General features: G+C 36.7%; 1 protein-coding gene across 1 annotated transcript; it reads left to right on the top strand.

Annotated features, from left to right (window-relative positions):
• Positions 1-10,971: 10,971 nt before the first annotated feature.
• Positions 10,972-14,989, top strand: LOC101263049 (photosynthetic NDH subunit of lumenal location 5, chloroplastic). Its single transcript, XM_004228380.4, has 7 exons — positions 10,972-11,270; positions 11,422-11,610; positions 12,291-12,441; positions 12,647-12,735; positions 13,490-13,544; positions 13,676-13,761; positions 14,571-14,989. The coding sequence occupies exons 1-7, from the start codon at positions 11,247-11,249 to the stop codon at positions 14,721-14,723; spliced, it is 747 nt and encodes a 248-aa protein (XP_004228428.1). The 5' UTR covers positions 10,972-11,246; the 3' UTR covers positions 14,724-14,989.
• Positions 14,990-18,053: the final 3,064 nt, after the last annotated feature.

Here is an 18,053-nt window from a genome sequence, read left to right on the forward strand (position 1 = left end):
TACACTTAAATGTAAATTGTATATATAGGTATGTAAACATATATGTAAATACAGAGAAAATACAGTTCTACTTCTTCATCATTCTCTCTCGTCTCCTTCATCTTCTTCCTCTTCTTCTTGAAGCTCATTAACAGAGCTTCTTCACACTCTTTAACTTGTCAAATTAAAGAAGTCATTCTCTTATCATGACTTTCAGTAAATTGTTTTATCACCTCCATTAAATCTTTAAGGATAATCTCATTTTCATTCTCAGATATATTTTTTTTCAGTCTATCTTTTTCTTTGACTTTAAAAGATGATGCTTTAAAATTATTACTTTGTTTAAGGTTGATGAGTTTCACCTTTTTGAGTTGTGAATAAATTGTGTGTTGCTCCAGTTGATTTATATTATGTTCTGCTTGAGCAGTAAGTGAACTTCATGTTGCTCCAGTTGATACATTAGGTTCCTTTTGAATAACTTGATCTTCTTTTGTGCCTGCAGCATCATCTACGTCGACAACAACAATAGTATCCACTAATTTATTATTAGCAATTTTTTAAGCTTTTGTTCTTTCTATTTCTTCTATATCTTTAGACCTTTTGACAAACTCTCGAGTAGCTTTATCCTTGCCAAGTATTTCTTTGTAATCAGCAAACAATGACCATTTTCTCAAGTTCTTAATAACATGTTGTAGCATGTAAATAGCCATATAAAAGTAAATAATGAAAATATATGAATGCACCACAATCTTCTAAGTATGATGAAACATTCAACATTACACAATTTATGAGGATCCATAGACACCTATTTTCTATTTAAAAAATTCAATATCATTATAAAATTGAATTCTAGAAGGAAAAGGTATCAATCATGTTACTTAAATAATTTATTGCAGACACGTATAGGAAGGTAATCTTAATACATATAGAATAGATTGAATCCTTTTAGTCTAACACTTAGTACGCTAAGAGTCCTTATTTACATAAGCTTCTACTCTTACCACATTCCTAGTCTACTTGATGCATTGTACTCTATATAACATTATATATAATATAGAAGGCTCAACGTAGAGCTCATCTTGGGAGAATATTATTATACACATGGTATCAGATAGCCATCAATAGCAATGCACTTATTTTTTTTCTTCTCACAGAATTAAGTGGTTTATTTCTCTCACGTAAAGATGGTGACAAACACTGGAACAATTTCTGACCCAATTATCCCATCTTTTCAAACAGATCTACCATCCCTAATGTACCTGCAACATCATCATCAGGTATTTCTGCCAGTCTCCCCCCTCTATCTTATTCCTTCTCCACACTGCCAACCTCTTTTCCTTATTAGACCTCTTCTCGCACTACTTTAATTGGTCCATATGTTAGTAGTTTTGGTTCCTCCTTTCAATTTCATTTATCAAAAATAAAAATTCAGTGCCTCTCTCAAGATATAATCATGTTGCTGCTCTTGCTGCACCAAACGTCACAAATCTGGTGACTATAAAGCTTGCATCCGTTGAAGACTACCTCACATGGTGTACTCAATTTCAATCTCTCTTGCTCTCCCATAAACTTTTTGGATTTGTCGATGGTTCAATCTTTCCACCAAATCCCTTTATTTATGATGCATCTAGAACTCAACAGTCGAATCCTCTTTATCGGTCATGGATCAAAGTTGATCAAAGTGTTCGTTCGTGGTTATTTGCGACACTTTCTCGAGAAGTTCTTATGGATGTTCTTACTGCCTACTTCATGTTATATTTGGAATTCTCTACAACGTCGGTACATGGAGGCAAGTCAGGCGAAATCTATAGAATTAAAGAGACAACTGATAACTATGCATAAAACAAACTCTAGGTCGATGGATCAATATCATCGAGAGGCCAAGCAGATTGCTGACTCGCTTGCAGCAATAAGTTATTCTATTTCTTCTCAAGATTTTATTGATCATGTGATTCTTGGATTAGGCAAGGAATATGACATTTTGGTTAGGATTATTACATACTTTCCTGGTTCACTGTCACTTGAAGAACCTACAACAAAACTTCTACTCCATGAACAACGATTGCGAACAATTCAAGGATATAAATTCTGTTGTCCTACATCAAGCACTCGCTACTCAAAATGTGAGCTTAAATTCATCAAATATCTCTGGTAATCAGTCTCCTCCTTAAGAAAGTCGTGGCAAAGGTCGCTCTTTCTCCTCCAAAGGTCGAGGCCGTGGTGGTAGAAGTCGAGGCTCTTTTAGTCGGAGTCAACAACATCAAGTTACCTCTAGCAACTCTGTTACTCGCGGTGGTTTCTCTGGACAATCATCGTTAGGTATTGGTAGCATCCCAACAACTTCATATATTTCACCTTCTATTAACGTACCTTCATCGTCCACTGGAATTTTAGGTCTCTTACCTTCTCCACTTGTTTGTCAAATTTGTGGACATCTTGGTCATTCTACTCTTTAGTGCAATAATTTTTTAACCATGTTTTTGTTGTTAATTATATGCCTAAGTCTTTCGCTGCTATGTCGTTTGGTGAAACAAACGATGTTCCTTGGTATTTTGATTCAGCTACTTTCGCTCATATGACTCCATCTGAACGTAATTTTATACATAAATTTTCCTACAATGGATCAGATCATGTATTGGTTGGGAATGGATCTTTGCTTAAAATTGCAAAAATTGGGTACACACAATTACCCACTCCATCTTGTCCCTTACATTTGAAATCCATATTTCATGTTCCCCATCTCCGCCACCATTTACTTTCTGTCAAAGAACAATTGTTCTGTTAGTTTTGACTCATCTTCTGTTATTGTTAAGGACAAAGCCTCGGGTCAAATTCTCCTTCAAGCTTCCAGTAAGGGCGACGTATATCCTTTATCTCTTTGGTCCAAGTCTTCTCCTCCCCAGGCGTGTGTTGCTTTTCGCCATCCTGGTAATATATGGCATCGTCGCTTGGGACACTGTGGAACTCGTGTTTTAGCTAGTCTTAGGAAAAATAATTCCATCAGTTTGTCTAATTTGTTTAGTAATAAGTGTGTCTCTTGTCGTCTAGGAAAATCTCATCCTTTATCATTCAATCTAGTGGACCATTGTAGTTATTTTCCCTTGGGCATCATTCATTCAGATGCATGGAAATCACATGTTTTATCTAATTTGGCCTTTAAATATTATGTTGTTTTTGTTGATGATTTTTCCTGATTTACGTGACTTTATCCAATGAAAAATAAATCAGATGTTTTTCCTCAATTTTGTGCTTTTCAAAGCTAGTGGAAATTTTGTTTAATACTAGAATAAAAGTTTTCCAAAGTGACGGAGGAGGTGAGTTTGACAACAAAGCCATGATTTCACATTTTATTAATTCAGCCATTTCTTTTCGTAAGTCATGTTTGGACACTCCCAACAAAATAGGGTTGCTGAAAGGAAACATCGACATATTATTGAAATGGTACGCACTGTGTCTCACAGATGCTACTTTTCCATTTAAATTTTGGGTTGATGTTGCGTTTTATGATGTCTTTACCATTAACAGGTTACCTACAACAATTTTGCATAGTCTTTCTCCGTTTGAGAAACTGTTTCATAAGCTTCCTGATTACAACTTTCTTCGAGTTTTTGGTTGCGAGTGCTTTCCTGATTTGTCTGCTCGAGTCTTTCATAAGATTACACCTCGTTCGATTCGGTGTGTCTTTCTTGGATATGAATCTGGCTATAAAGGTTATCGTTGTCAATCGTCATGTTATATTATATTTCATGAACTAGTTTTTCCATATTCTGAGTTATCTAGTTCTCCCAGAGTTACCTCTCATTCATCCTCTAGTTCTGATCTTCTTGTTGTAATGTCGCTTGAAAATCATAGGACTCCCTATACACATCTCGAATCTTCTGTATCTACATCCATTGCATCCTTACATCATGTGTCTCAACCCTCATCCTCTGGATCTTTAGATTCCACAAGGTGTTAGATCTCTACTTTAGAGTCTAATTTAACTGTACCTCGTCCGAGTGAGTCGTTACCAGTAGGATCTTCACCGCCCTTATCTACTTCGCCACATGTTGTTAATTTCTCACTTATTCATCTACCATTCCTCTGCATTCAATGCAAGCTCGACCAATGTATGGTATTTCTAAGCCAAACCAACATTTTTCTTTGAGTGTTAATGTCCATGAACATGAACCTTCTTGCTTTTCTTAAGCTGTGAAAAATTCAAAGTGGCAACAAGCAACGACAAATGAATTTAATGCCTTTTTGGAGAACAAAATGTGTATCCTTGTTCCTTATACTACAAACATGAACTTAGTTGGTTCTGAATGGGTATATCACATAAAATATAATTTAGATGGGTCTATTGAGAATATAAGGCTCGTCTTGTAGCACAAGGATTTCATTAGAAACCTGACATCGATTATCATGAGACCTTAAGCCCTGTTGTTCGTGCAACAACGAGAAGAATTGTTCTTTCCCTTGCTGTCTCCTTTTCTTGGCAGATTCGTCGGTTGGATGTTAAAAATGTCTTTTTACACGATGTCCTTATATATCGCTCTTCTTCTCATGTTCTTATTCTCTTACTCTATATCGATGATATTATTCTCACAGGTAGTCATAATGGTCTTCTTGATCAATTCATATCTCATTTATCTCATCAATTTGCAATGAAGGATTTAAGCAATCTTCATTACTTTCTTGGTAGTCAAGCGGTTCGTTCATCTCATACTCTTCACTTATCTCAGCAAAGTACATTTATGATTTATTGCTTAAATTTCACATGTACACATGCGAACCTGTCTGTACCCCTCTTGCTTCTCACACTTCTATCTTTCTAATGGACGGTGAGTTACTTACAGATCCTAGTGAATATAGGAGCATGGTTGGTGCTCTTCAATATTTGACTATGACACGTCCAAATATTTTCTATGTCGTAAATGTTGTCTCTCAATTTATGCATGACCCCCATACTACTCACATGCATTGTGTCAAGCGTATTTTTAGGTATTTGTCGGGTACGTTGACCTATGGTCTGACTTTACGTACCGCATCACCTACTTCCATGGTTATTGCTTACTCCGACGCAGGCTGGTTGTCCTGATAGTCATCGTTCTATGTCTTGTTTTGTTGTGTTCCTAGGATCTAATCTAATCTCTTGGCGTGCAAAGAAGTAACCAACGGTTTCAAAATCATCTAAAGAGGTTGAATATCGGGTTGTTGCATACACTATTGCTGAGACTTGTTGGATTCGCCACATCCTTTGTGAGTTTGGTATCTTTCTTCATGAACCAATTCGTGTATTGTGTGATAACATCAGCTCCACTTACATGAACCCGCAATCCAGTTTTTCATGATCGCTCGAAACATATCGCTGTTGATTTTCATTTTGTTCATGACAAGGTTGCGCAAAGGGATCTTATAGTCCAATATGTTCATACACAATTGCAGTTAGCTAATATCTTCACAAAGGGCCTGCCTTCATCTCGCTTTTGATTTTTAAGAGACAATCTGTCCATTACTTCGGCTAGTCCAGATTGAGGGGGCGTATCAACGCATATAAAATAGGTTGAATTCTTTTAGTCTAACACTTAATACTCTAAGAGTCCTTATTGTTAGGATCGAATTCACGCACACACACTACATGAATGAAGAACACAAGAACTTTCAAGAGAAAGAGATGAGAAATCTAGAGAGAGAGAGAGAGAAAACTCAATATTTCGTGGTAAAACCCCGTGAGTAAACTTCCACGGCGGTGAGGTAGATTTATATTAATAAATCAGAGTATTTTTGGTTACAAAGAATAAATAGGAAAACCTAAAATAGAGAATAAATAGGAAACCTAAAATAGAGAATAAATAGAAAAACCTAAAATTAATCAGGCTCCACTACCTAACAATTCTCCCACTTGGAGACTGACTCAGTCATCCAAAAAGTACATTCTCAAAAAAAATCTCTTCATCATCAACATCTTTACCACACCGCAACATCTGTAGCAACAACTACAGAAGACCAACCGAGGTTTTACATAACCTCAGTTTCCCAACATCAACACATTTCGTCAACATGTCTGTCGGGTTCTTTGCACCTTCTATCTTCTCCAAGCACATATCACCATCCTCCACTGTCCTGCGAGTGAAATGGTATCGCCTTCTGATGTGCTTTGTCTTCGAATGATAGACTGGATTTTTCACCAACTGTATGGCACTTTAGTTATCTGAGTAGAGAATCTTCTCGCTCTGCTTCTTGCCCAATTCCTCAAGATAATCTGCCAGCCATATCATCTCTTTCCCAGCTTCAACTATTGCCACATACTTAGCTTCAGTAGATGAAAGAGAAACAAACTTCTGAAGCCTGGACATCCAACTCACTGCTGTACCACCTATGGTGTAAATGTACCCAGATGTACTCTTGCTCGAGTCAACATCCCCACCAAGATCAGCATCTACAAAACCCTGTAGAGTCACCTTGCCTTTGCCAATACAAAGTGAAGTACTGGATGTACCTCTCAGATATCTCAGAAGCCACTTCACAGCTTCCCAATGCTCTTTCCCAGGGTTCGCCGTGTACCTGCTAACAACTCCCACTGCATGTGCTATATCAGGTCTAGTGCAGACCATAACATACATTAAACTACCAACTGCTGAAGCATATGGAACAAGTGCCATGTGATCACGCTCCTCGGCAGTCTTGGGTGACTGCTCCTTTGACAATTTAAAGTGATTTGCCAATGGAGTAGCCCTGGGTTTAGCATCATTAACCCTGAATCTGCTCAGCACCTTCTCAGTGTACAACTCCTGATATAGATTTAAAGTGCCAGCAGATCTATCCCAAGAAATCTTCATCCCTAAAATCTGTTTTGCTGGACCCAAATCTTTCATCTCAAATGTTGCAGACAACCTTATCTTCAGATTGTTAATCTCCCTCATACTAGATCCTGCAATCAACATATCATCCACATACAAGAGTAGAAAGACATATGAATCAGTGTATTTCTTGAAGTAGCAACAAGGATCTTTTTCAGCTTTGCAGAATCAACTCTTGGTCATGAAGGAGTCAAATTTCTTGTACCACTGCCTTGGTGCTTGCTTTAGTCCATACAAGCTTCTGGTGAGCTTTCACACCATGTGTTCCTTGCCTGGAACTACAAATCCTTCCGGTTGCTGCATATAGATCTCTTTGTCCAGATCTCCATGTAAAAACGCTGTTTTTACATCCATTTGCTCTAGATGCAAATTCTCCGATGCAACAATACTCAACAGAATTCGAATAGAGGTTAACTTCACAACAGGAGAAAATATTTCAGCATAATCAATACCTTTCCTTTGTGAATATCCTTTAACCACTAAACGAGACTTGAACCTTCTTTTGCCATCTGGTTCAGTCTTGATTCTGAACACCCACTTGTTCAGCAAAGCTCTCTTCCCTGCAGGTAACTCAGTCAACACCCATGTGTCGTTCTTCTCAAGTGACCTCATCTCATCATCCATGGCTTGCTCCCACTTAATCGAATCCTCCACCTGTAGGTCTTCATTAAAAGACTCTGGTTCCCCCTCATCAGTCAATAATAGATAGTGTAATGAAGGTGAATACCTATCTGGTGCCCTGATGTATCTGGATGATCTCCTTAACACCTGCTCAGGTGTAACTTGCTCCACTTCAGATTCTTCAGTAGGAGTTGGTTGAGTATTTGCTTCGACATCTCTGGGGTTACTCTTCTCCAACTTAACCTCAACTCCCACTTGCTTTGTAATCTCTAGAACCTTCTGATCTCTGTCCTTGTACAGGACAGACTCATTAAATGTCACGTCACAATATCTCAGGATCTTTCTGTTCTTGTCATCCCAAAATCTGTAACCAAACAAATCAGAATCATAGCCTATGAAGTAACACTTCACAGCCTTGGCATCAAGCTTGTCTCTCTTTTCTGGATCAACATGAAAATAAGCAGTGCCACCAAAAGTCCTCAAGTGTGAGTACTTGAGTTCTTTTCTTGTCCACACCTCCTCTGGAATCTTGAACCCTAAAGGAACTGATGCTCCCCTGTTGATCAAGTATGCAGCTGTGCTCACAGCATCCACCCAAAGTGTTTTGGGCAGCCCACAGTGTAACCTCATACTCCTTGCACGCTCATTCATTGTTTTGTTCATCCTCTCAGCAATTCCATTCTGTCTTGCCTTACCAGGAACTGTTCTCATCAATCTGATTCCCTCAGCTGCACAGAATGTCTTGAACTCTGATTTGTCATACTCTCCTCCATTGTCAGACCTTAGGCATTTGACTTTCAAGCCGGTCTGATTCTCAACTTCAGCTTTCCACTTCTTGAAAGTTGCAAACACATCTGACTTATGCTTCAAGAAGTAAACCCATACCTTCCTGCTGAAATCATCAATGAAGGTAACATAGAATTTGGATCCTCCAAGTGATGATACTGGAGATGGTCCCCAAACATCTGTATGGACCATTTCCAACCGCACTTTCTTGGATCTCTAGGAGTCTTTGTGAAGCTTACTCTTTTCTGTTTGCCCATAACACAACTCTCGCAAAGACCCATATCAACAGACTTCAGACCCTCTAATGCTCCTTTTGCAACCAGCATCTTCATTCCTTTATTACTCATGTGTCCAAGTCTGTTGTGCCACAGACATGAACCGGAAGCACCTTCAGCAATAGCGGCCATGTTTATACACCCTGCAGTGGTGTAGAAGGTTCCAAATTTGGTGCCACAAGCTACTACCATAGAACCTTTCACGATCTTCCACGAACCTTTCCCAAACTCTGCTGCATATCCCGTGCTATCCAACTGACCAACAGAGATCAGATTTTTCTTGATCCTAGGAATATATCTGACATCCTCCAATGTCCACTGGTTTCCCGAGGTGGTCTTTATGCAAACATCCCCTTTTTCTTCAATCTCTAAGGCTTTATTGTCAGCAAGATATACTTTTCCAAAATTTCCAGATTTGAAGTTTTAGAACAACTCCTTGCTTGGAGACGAATGGAAAGATGCACCAGAATCCAAAATCCATGATTCAACCGGGTTGTTCACACTAAGGATTAGAGCATCTCCAATGTCCTCTGCTGAATTTACAGAATCATTGTCATCTCCAAATTTCTGATTCTGTTTCTTCTTTTGCTTTGTACAGTTCGTCCGAAAGTGCCCTTTTTCTCCAAAGTTTCAACAAGTCACGTTTGATCTGTTCAGTGATTTTCCTCGATTCTTTGATTTTGATCAACCATGTTGATTTTGGCCTTTCGTCTTACTTCTCCCCCTTCGATCAACGCTGAGAGCACTGCCCGATGAATCTCCCACTTCTCATTTGCGATTACTTTCGCTAAGAACAACATCACAGATTTCATCAAACTTCAGTTTCTCAGATCCACGGGAACTACTAATCGCAGCAACAACAGTATCCCAAGACTCGGGCAGAGATGACATCAAAATCAACGCCTTAATTTCATCTTCGAAATTAATATCCACAGAATTGAGTTTACTCACAATCATATTGAACTCATTTATATGATCAGAAACGAATCAGTTTCAGACATCTGTAAATTGAACAATCTACGCATCAAATATACCTTGTTCATAGCCGATGGTTTTTCATACATGTTTGACAGTGTTTTCAACAGACCGGACGTAGTCTTCTCCTTCACGATGTTGAACGCCACGTTTCTTGACAAAGTCAACCGGATCAACCCTAGAGCCTGACGATCCTTGAGTTTCCACTTCTCCTCCGTCATGGATTCCGGCTTCACCCCGGTCAACGGTTCGTGAAAATCTTTCTGGTACAGATAATCTTCGATCTGCATCTTCCAGAAACTGAAATCGGATCCATCAAACTTCTTGATTCCAAGCTTCGAACTATCCATCTTCTGTGATCGTGTTGAATCTCCTTAGCTCTGATACCAGTTGTTAGGATCGATTCACGCACACACACTAGATGATTGAAGAACACAAGAACTTTCAAGAGAAAGAGATGAGAAATCTAGAGAGAGAGAGAGAAAACTCAATATTTCGTGGTAAAACCCCGTGAGTAAACTTCTACGACGGTGAGGTATATTTATATTAATAAATCAGAGTATTTTTGGTTACAAAGAATAAATAGGAAAACCTAAAATTAATCAGGCTCCACTACCTAACACTTATTTACATAAGCTTGTACTCTTACCACAATCATAGTCTACTTGATACATTGTACTCTTTATAACATTATATATATATAGAAGGCTTCAACGTGGAGCTCATCATGGGAGAATATTATTATACACAGGTAATAGATGATTTCAAACTAAAATGTTCAATTTTATAAAAAATAAAAAGTAATATTGAAAAACAAAGGTAAAATGTCTTATTTTTGTTCGACTTCAATAACTAAAATATTAATATTATTTTGTCACACTTCAAATACATGTTCATTTTTTGGAGTTTTAGAAACTAAACCTAATGAATCCTTTTTTAGAAAACACGATTTTTGAACAAATAAAACAAAACTCACATCAAAATTGGGAGTACTCAAACATCAACTTCATTGAAAAATATATTGAGAAGACCTAGAATTTCATTCCTTTCTCGTCAGATTAAAAGAGGAGAAAACAAGAGGAGAAAAAGAAAATAAAAAAAATAAGTCAAGTTTAGAGTTTTCGAACTTTTAATGGCAAAGAAAAAACACAAAATTGAAAGTTTTTTTCATTTTATTTGTTTGGAAGATGAAGAGTCACATTCTAGATCTACAAATATAGAGAGAGTATTTGAATGTTTATTTAAAAAGAAGTGGAGTATATTTGATTGAGAGTGAAACGTAAAGTGGTCAATTTATATTTTTATTCATGTAGTACTAATTATTCAAGTATAACTTATTTCATCTCGAACTCGCATAAAATAATTCATGGATTGACTCATAACTTATACATGTATTACTTCAATAGTTTTCTAATTTTCTAATGAAACATAGAATTATGTGTGTTAAAACATTATATCTTGACATAAAAGAGCTATCAAATATAGTATAACTTATGTAACGTAACTCAATCCTTATCCAGTAACCAAACGATCTCGCACTTTAAACCATGGTAAAAATTAGGCTATTTCCTAATATTATACTCTAGTAACAACTTTTTTACCATTTGTAATGGATATGTTTACCTAATCGGTCTATACAAGAGGGTTGAGGCTCGTCATCTCCGTCACACACCATCTTTGTCCCTCATTTTCACCAACCACACACACTCTCTCTCTCTATCTCTATTGCAGTTCAACTCGCCGTACCGGAGAACTGAAATCGGCAACTATGGCAGCTACATTTGCTTCAGTGGTGAGTTTCTTTAACCTCTCAATAATTTGCAGTTGAGCTTTGTTGTTCAGTGTTGCCTTCTAATTTGTAGTAATAACACTAATTTTTGGAAATAGAGCGTTGTTGTTGTTGTTGTTGTTGTTTTAGTTGACTAACGTTTCTCCGTTTACAGTCGAATTTAGGCTCAATTTCAGTTCCACGAGTTGCGAACCCTACATATGCTGCTTATCCGAAGTTGCTGAAATCTTCATTCTCATCGTCAAGCTTATTTGGTGGTTCGTTGCGTCTGGACACTTCTTCAAACCGTTCGGTTCACAAAAAAACCGGCGGTTCATCTGGTTCTATTCAAGCCGCGGTGGAGGTCTGTGCTCGCTCGCTGAGCTAATTTATTAGTGATTGCTCTACTGTTTGTGTGTTTCTTCTTTGATTTCGCCGAAAATTTGATGATTGAGTCAATATGTCTAGCGTTGAGCTAGTAAATATGCGTTCTAGGGTTTCTGTGAGGAATAACTTTTCTGTTTAAGTTCTAGAGCTAAATGTAAGGGATAAGTAGATGAATACATTGGTTGCAGATGGCATGTGTGGCTGAGTGTTACTTCGTTGTCTCATTTTATGTGAGAATATGTTAAATTAGGTTTGTATATAGTATTGGTGATGCTAGAAGAAACTATGAACAACTTTTGGAAAAAAAGTTTATATCGAAGGTTGTGAAAAGAGAAATTTTAGTTCTTCATAATATTTGTGAGTGGAACAAGGACTTTTAATACTTACAACTTGTGAAATTGGTATAAAAATATAGAGATGTCAAATATGACCCAAAATGAGAAGACTGTCATATAATGCAGTGTTTTCTTTTGTTAAGTAGCAAAGTTAATTGTGGAAGCGGATTTTTAAGTCTTGGAGCATTGATTAGAATGGCTGTGGTTCAGTTTTCAGCAAACATGGTGTTATGTTGCCTTTTGTATGGGACTAATGTTCCATAATTTGTTCATTACTTGGTTGAAGTTTTTAATAGATCTGAATGTATTTATTGAAATCCAGGTGGCGGATTTGCAATCCAAAGTGACAAACAAAGTTTATTTTGATATTAGCATTGGGAATCCTGTTGGAAAACTTGCTGGGCGAATTGTAATTGGATTATATGGTGATGATGTGCCACAGACAGCTGAAAATTTCCGTGCACTCTGCACAGGTTCTTTAATAGATTTTATGTTATTAATATTATTGTCGTCGATATTCTTATGACTAGTGCTGCTATCACTACTACCTTTATTGCAGTTTTTGTTCTCATTATCATTATTGCTATAATATTCTGCCTTGTTGCTTGAGCTTCATGCATATAATTCTTTCTATCATTTATGTTTAGCTTATAGTTTGGATTGATTTCTTCCGATCAGGTGAGAAGGGCTTTGGCTTCAAGGATTCTGCATTTCACCGTGTTATTAAAGATTTCATGATTCAAGGGGGTGATTTCGACAAGGGAAATGTAGGTGTCTCAACACCTGGTTTGCTTTCTCTTTCTTTCTTTTTTTTTTCTATTTGTTCCTCTAATTGGCATTCTTCTTGACACACACATCCTTCACCCAGTTCATTGTATTTTCTGTAGTACACTTGGTGTGTTTTGGGTGCTTATCTTTTAGCCTTTTATTTTGCTTGTTTCACCTTGAGCAAGATTTTAAATTAACAGAAATGCAAAATTCTGAATTAGTTCTTTGCCTAGTGTTTTCTTGTTCCTGTTTGGTGGTTTATCCTTCATCTTTTGGATCCTCCATGGCTCCAATTTCTACCATGGAAAACCAGAGAAGAAAAGGTTGTTTTTCAGTTTGTTTCGGTTCTGTGTTTGTGAGACTTCCCTGATGCTTGTAGCAACGTAAGATCTCTGTATTCTAAATTATCAATTTTCATGGTATAAACTTTTTTTCAAAAATAAGTAATGAACTTGCATGATGTAACTTTGCTTGTTCTATGTTTCTGAATGGGATGTCTTCTTTGATTAGTAGTTGAATGTGTGAAAGAGTACATGAGCTAAGATGCTCAGTGGAATATGTACTACTGCCATATTCAATAATTCTGTTTAAGTGGAATGTGTTATTGCACACAACTTGACTGCTCCAATATTTAATATGCATAGATTGATTGAAGAGTGTTCTAGTGTTTGCAGTTCATAATTTGGAAAATTTTCACTTGCCATTCTGGCATATTGTAATCTTCCCCCCATGGATTTAATTTTTTATTCGCAGGGAACCGGTGGTAAAAGCATATATGGTCGTACCTTCAAGGATGAAAACTTCAAGTGTAAGTTGGATTTTCTTCTTAAAAATTGGTTTCAAACTTCTCCTTGTGGTTAAGGCAATGGACCCCTTTGGTTCAGATTGTCAATTGTGTTCAATGTTCTTTTGTGATGAAAAATCCTTGTGTAATTGCAGTGGTTCATACCGGACCTGGGATTGTTAGCATGGCTAATGCAGGGCCTAATACCAACGGAAGCCAATTCTTCATTTGCACTGTAAAGGTATGTGGAATAGGAATCTCAATCAGCTGAATATCTTTTGTGAATACTGACTGCAAAGTTGTTTTCAAAAAAAAAAAAATACTGACTGCGAAGTTGTGATTACAATAGTACTCTTATCATATTGCAAAAGGGTATATGAAATTAAAGAGGTTTATATGCTCATTTTGGAATTTTGACCATTAGGTAGTCATTTTTAGCTGCTCTTGATTCCTAGAAACAAAGAACCACTTGTTTACTTCCTTCCTTTCTTAATGTTTTCAGCCCTTAGCAAAACCCATGTTTTTGAGCTTGTAAATATTTAGTTTGAGCAACATTATTTGTCAAATAATTCTTACTCGTTGCTTCTTATGTGTTGTGATAAAGATGTATCTGCTAGTTAGTTGTCATGCTTCAGCGTAGCTGGACTTTGCCCAGATTCATACCAACTTATACATGAATAACATCTAACAGTTCATACTTTGGAGTGTTTAAAACTAAAAACGAATGAAGGAAACCAAATTAGCAAATTTCACTAGCTCACGTCTGCAAACATGTATTCATTTTCTGTTTCTAACCTGTCCAAGGAACTATATACATGGAAGTATATGAATTTGGGTATTTTCAGGATAATTCAGTTAGCCAAGCATATTTTAACTATTACAGTTGGTCACTCAGATGCTTCTTGTCTGACAACAAGATATCCTTCTCTAGAGCAGAGCCTTTTCGAGTATTAGTATGTTTTAGATGCCATATTGTAGAAATCAGAACTACTTCTATTTATTTTTGACTTGTCCTGATATTGGATGAATTTATATTCTGGTGCACTGCAGACCCCATGGCTGGATCAAAAGCATGTTGTGTTTGGGCAAGTTTTAGAAGGCATGGACATTGTGAAGTTGATCGAGTCCCAGGAGACTGATAGGGGTGACCGTCCAAGGAAGAGGGTTGTCATCAGTGACTGTGGTGAGCTACCTATAGTTTGAGGCGAGAATATAACTGTTTAGCACTTCATCTTTGCACACAATGGATATATGGACCGTTGTGAGATATAGAGCATATTCAGTAGTGAGTTTTCATCCAAATCCCAGGCTTTTTTTCTTCTTCTTTTTCTGGGTTTGTTGGATTTCAAATTACAGGGTAAAAAGTTCTTGCTAGAAGCGACTACGATGTTTTCCTGTTAACGTGGATGTATGCAATTTCAGTTAACATTGAATATTGATGGGATGGTAAGAGACTATTGTTGCTTTTATACGCCCATGAATATGGATTACATTTGTCGTGATTAAAAGTGGACGAAGGTAGTACGTAAAAAAAAATTCCCTAAATTATTGTTATATTGGAAGTTTTATTCTTAACCTAGTTGAGAGTTGTGATGGTCATTTTCTTTTGCTGGAAAAATAGGATATCAATATCAGTGAAGAAGATTTTTAAAATAAAATTAGATCCATAGGAGATAATTGGCGAAATACATATTTGACAGACAAATTATAATTTGATAATTGAGAGCTATAATCAATCAGATATTGAAAAACTCGTTGAATCGTTAATTTGTTTGGAATATTTTTGAAATTTCATTTGTTTTGAACAACAAAAGGTTAATTTTTATTTTGAATCCAAATCGTTTTCGAATAATATCAGTTGAAAATTTTATCATGAATACATATTGATTTTGTTACAGAAGCTGATTTTGATTTTGAATTGATTTGAAATATTGTGTGTTGGCTGCTTTGAATACAAACAGTTGATGTTTTATAAATTAGACGTTTTCATATAATATATATATATTTGGAACTTCAAAATACATTTTTGTAGTCATCTACTTGGGATAAAATCAGAGAATGATTGGATATATATATATTTTGTATGTCAACTGCTTGGAATTCAAAATAATTTGGGATGCAATTTAGTTGATGTTCTACAAATACAGATTTGAGTATAACATATTTTTGAAATACAAAACATAAGAGAAATACATTTTTTGGGTTATGGAATACAATTAATCTGAATACAAAATTGTGTTCTTACTCTGATCGTAAATTTGTGTGTTGATTGTAAATTACCTTTCTAATCATGCATTCTGAAAGGAAAATCGCTATATTGTTAAATAAATTGGTGTTGATTTGAGATACAATTTTATAAAGCTAAAGTATAAAATAAAAGGTAGCAATGTCAATTTAAAAATATCCAATGAGATGAGTGTAAGAGTATATGTGTCCTTAAAGAAAGAAAGAAAGAATTTGGCAAAGTATCCCATGTGTGTAACTGTATTTGTGAAAGATTGTGAATTATTCGATAGAAATTTTCAAGGTAGGTGTGGATTAGATGGAGGTGATATAGCTAATACACAAGCAATGGTGCTTAGTGTATTATTCGTGAGCGATGTGATATTATTTCAAATCAATCAAAAAAAAATAATGGTGTAATATCACATCGCAAGAATATAAAAGTATACAAATATACATGTTGGGAAAGACAAGGCACTAACAAAGAATGCCTGACAGGATAACAGCGGAAGAATACCCAAGTCTATACTTTCCCTTCTCGATTTGAACCAAGAGAAGACAAACAACCACAAGCAATATGATAGTAAGGCAGCAAGTAATTCAACCAAACAAATATAACAAGGCAATAATAAACCAATCACACAAGACACCAGAATTTACGTGGAAAACCCTTCGATGTGAAGAGTAAAAAATCACGAGACCAAAAGTTTCACTATAATCACCAAGAGTTACAATATTGTTCTCCAAAATTGGCCACAAAACAAGTGCCAAACAACGAGCAACAACAAAATAAGATTGCACCAAATCTAGAGAATTAAAGGAGCAAAATCACCAATTTCGCAGCTACTGTTCACGACAGCAAAACTGAAGTTGCAGACCAACAAATCCAACTTTGTCAGTTCTTAATCAAAGATTGAGATGAAGATAATATGCTGTCCAAAAATCAGCTCAATCGGACAAGAAACGAAGCGGGAATCGCAATTTGAAGTTGGCTGTTAGGGCTGAATTTTGACTGCGAAAAACTGCTCTTTTTCTCTCTTTTTGGCTGCTGAAAAAACTCTCTGTGTATATGAAAATAAGACCTAAATAGGCTTATATTTGCCTCATAATAATGGGTTTATGGGCAAAAATGGGTTGGTCCAAATTGGGCTTTTATTTATCCACATAGGAAGGGAAAAAGGCCCATAACCCAACAATTCTCCCCCTCACGACTATGTGGAAGAGACCGACATCCCGGCGACCATGCAACAATCTTCAATCTTCCCTCTTGGCAAAGCTTTAGTCATCATATCGGAACCATTGTATTTTGTATGAATCTTTTCAAGCTCAAGCAACTTAGAATCCAACACATCTCGAATCCAATGGTATCTCACATCAATGTGTTTAGACCGACCATGGAACGTAGAATTTTTGCCAAGATGTATAGCACTTTGACTGTCACAATAAAGTACATACCTCTCTTGAGCACAACCAAGTTCCCCCAAGAATCTCTTCATCCAAAGCAATTCTTTACAAGCTTCAACGACAACAATAAGCTCAGCTTCTGTAGTAGATAGATCAACACATTTTTGCAACCTAGATTGCCAAGACACAGCTCCCCATGCAAAAGTAACCAAGTACCCTGAAGTAGACTTGCGAGTATCAACATCACCAGCCATGTCTGAATCAGTATAACCACAAAGAATAGGCTTCCCTGTACCAAAACACAAACTCAGACTAGAAGTGCCACACAGATATCTCATAACCCACTTCACAGCATTCCAATGTTCTCTTCTCGGATTAGAATGAAAACGGCTAACAACTCCAACAGCGTGAGCAATATCCGGTCTTGTACAAACCATCGCATACATCAAACTACCAACAGCTGAAGCATAAGGAACTTTCTTCATATCTTCCTTCTCATCATCGCTAAAAGGACACTGTTTCGTGCTCAATTTGAAGTGCATAGCTAAAGGTGTACTGACAACCTTAGCTTTGTCCATGCTGAATCTGCGAAGTACTTTCTGAATGTACTTCTCTTGTGATAATACCAATTTCTTGGCCTTTCTATCACGGACAATCTGCATGCCAAGAATCTGCCTTGCTGGTCCTAAGTCTTTCATAGCAAAAGACTTACTCAACTCTTGCTTCAACTTTTGAATCCTGCAAGTATTATGACCAACAACAAGCATGTCATCAACATAAAGCAACACGATAATAAAGTCACCATCAGAGAACTTTTGCACAAAAACACAATGGTCTGAAGAAGTCTTCTTGAAGCCTTGCTGACTCATAAAAGAACCAAACTTCCTGTACCACTGCCTGGGAGCT

The sequence above is a fragment of the Solanum lycopersicum genome, chromosome 1 (genome assembly GCF_036512215.1).
Source record: "Solanum lycopersicum chromosome 1, SLM_r2.1".
NCBI lineage: Eukaryota > Viridiplantae > Streptophyta > Magnoliopsida > Solanales > Solanaceae > Solanum > Solanum lycopersicum.

Bases quoted from the DNA above. Each gene is read 5' to 3' on its own strand.
- LOC101263049 (XM_004228380.4), top strand. From the start codon at position 11,247: ATGGCAGCTACATTTGCTTCAGTG. The intron at 12,442-12,646 runs GTTCTTTAATAG...TCTTCCGATCAG, and splicing joins TTTCCGTGCACTCTGCACAG to GTGAGAAGGGCTTTGGCTTC. The intron at 12,736-13,489 runs GTAGGTGTCTCA...TTTTATTCGCAG, and splicing joins GTGATTTCGACAAGGGAAAT to GGAACCGGTGGTAAAAGCAT.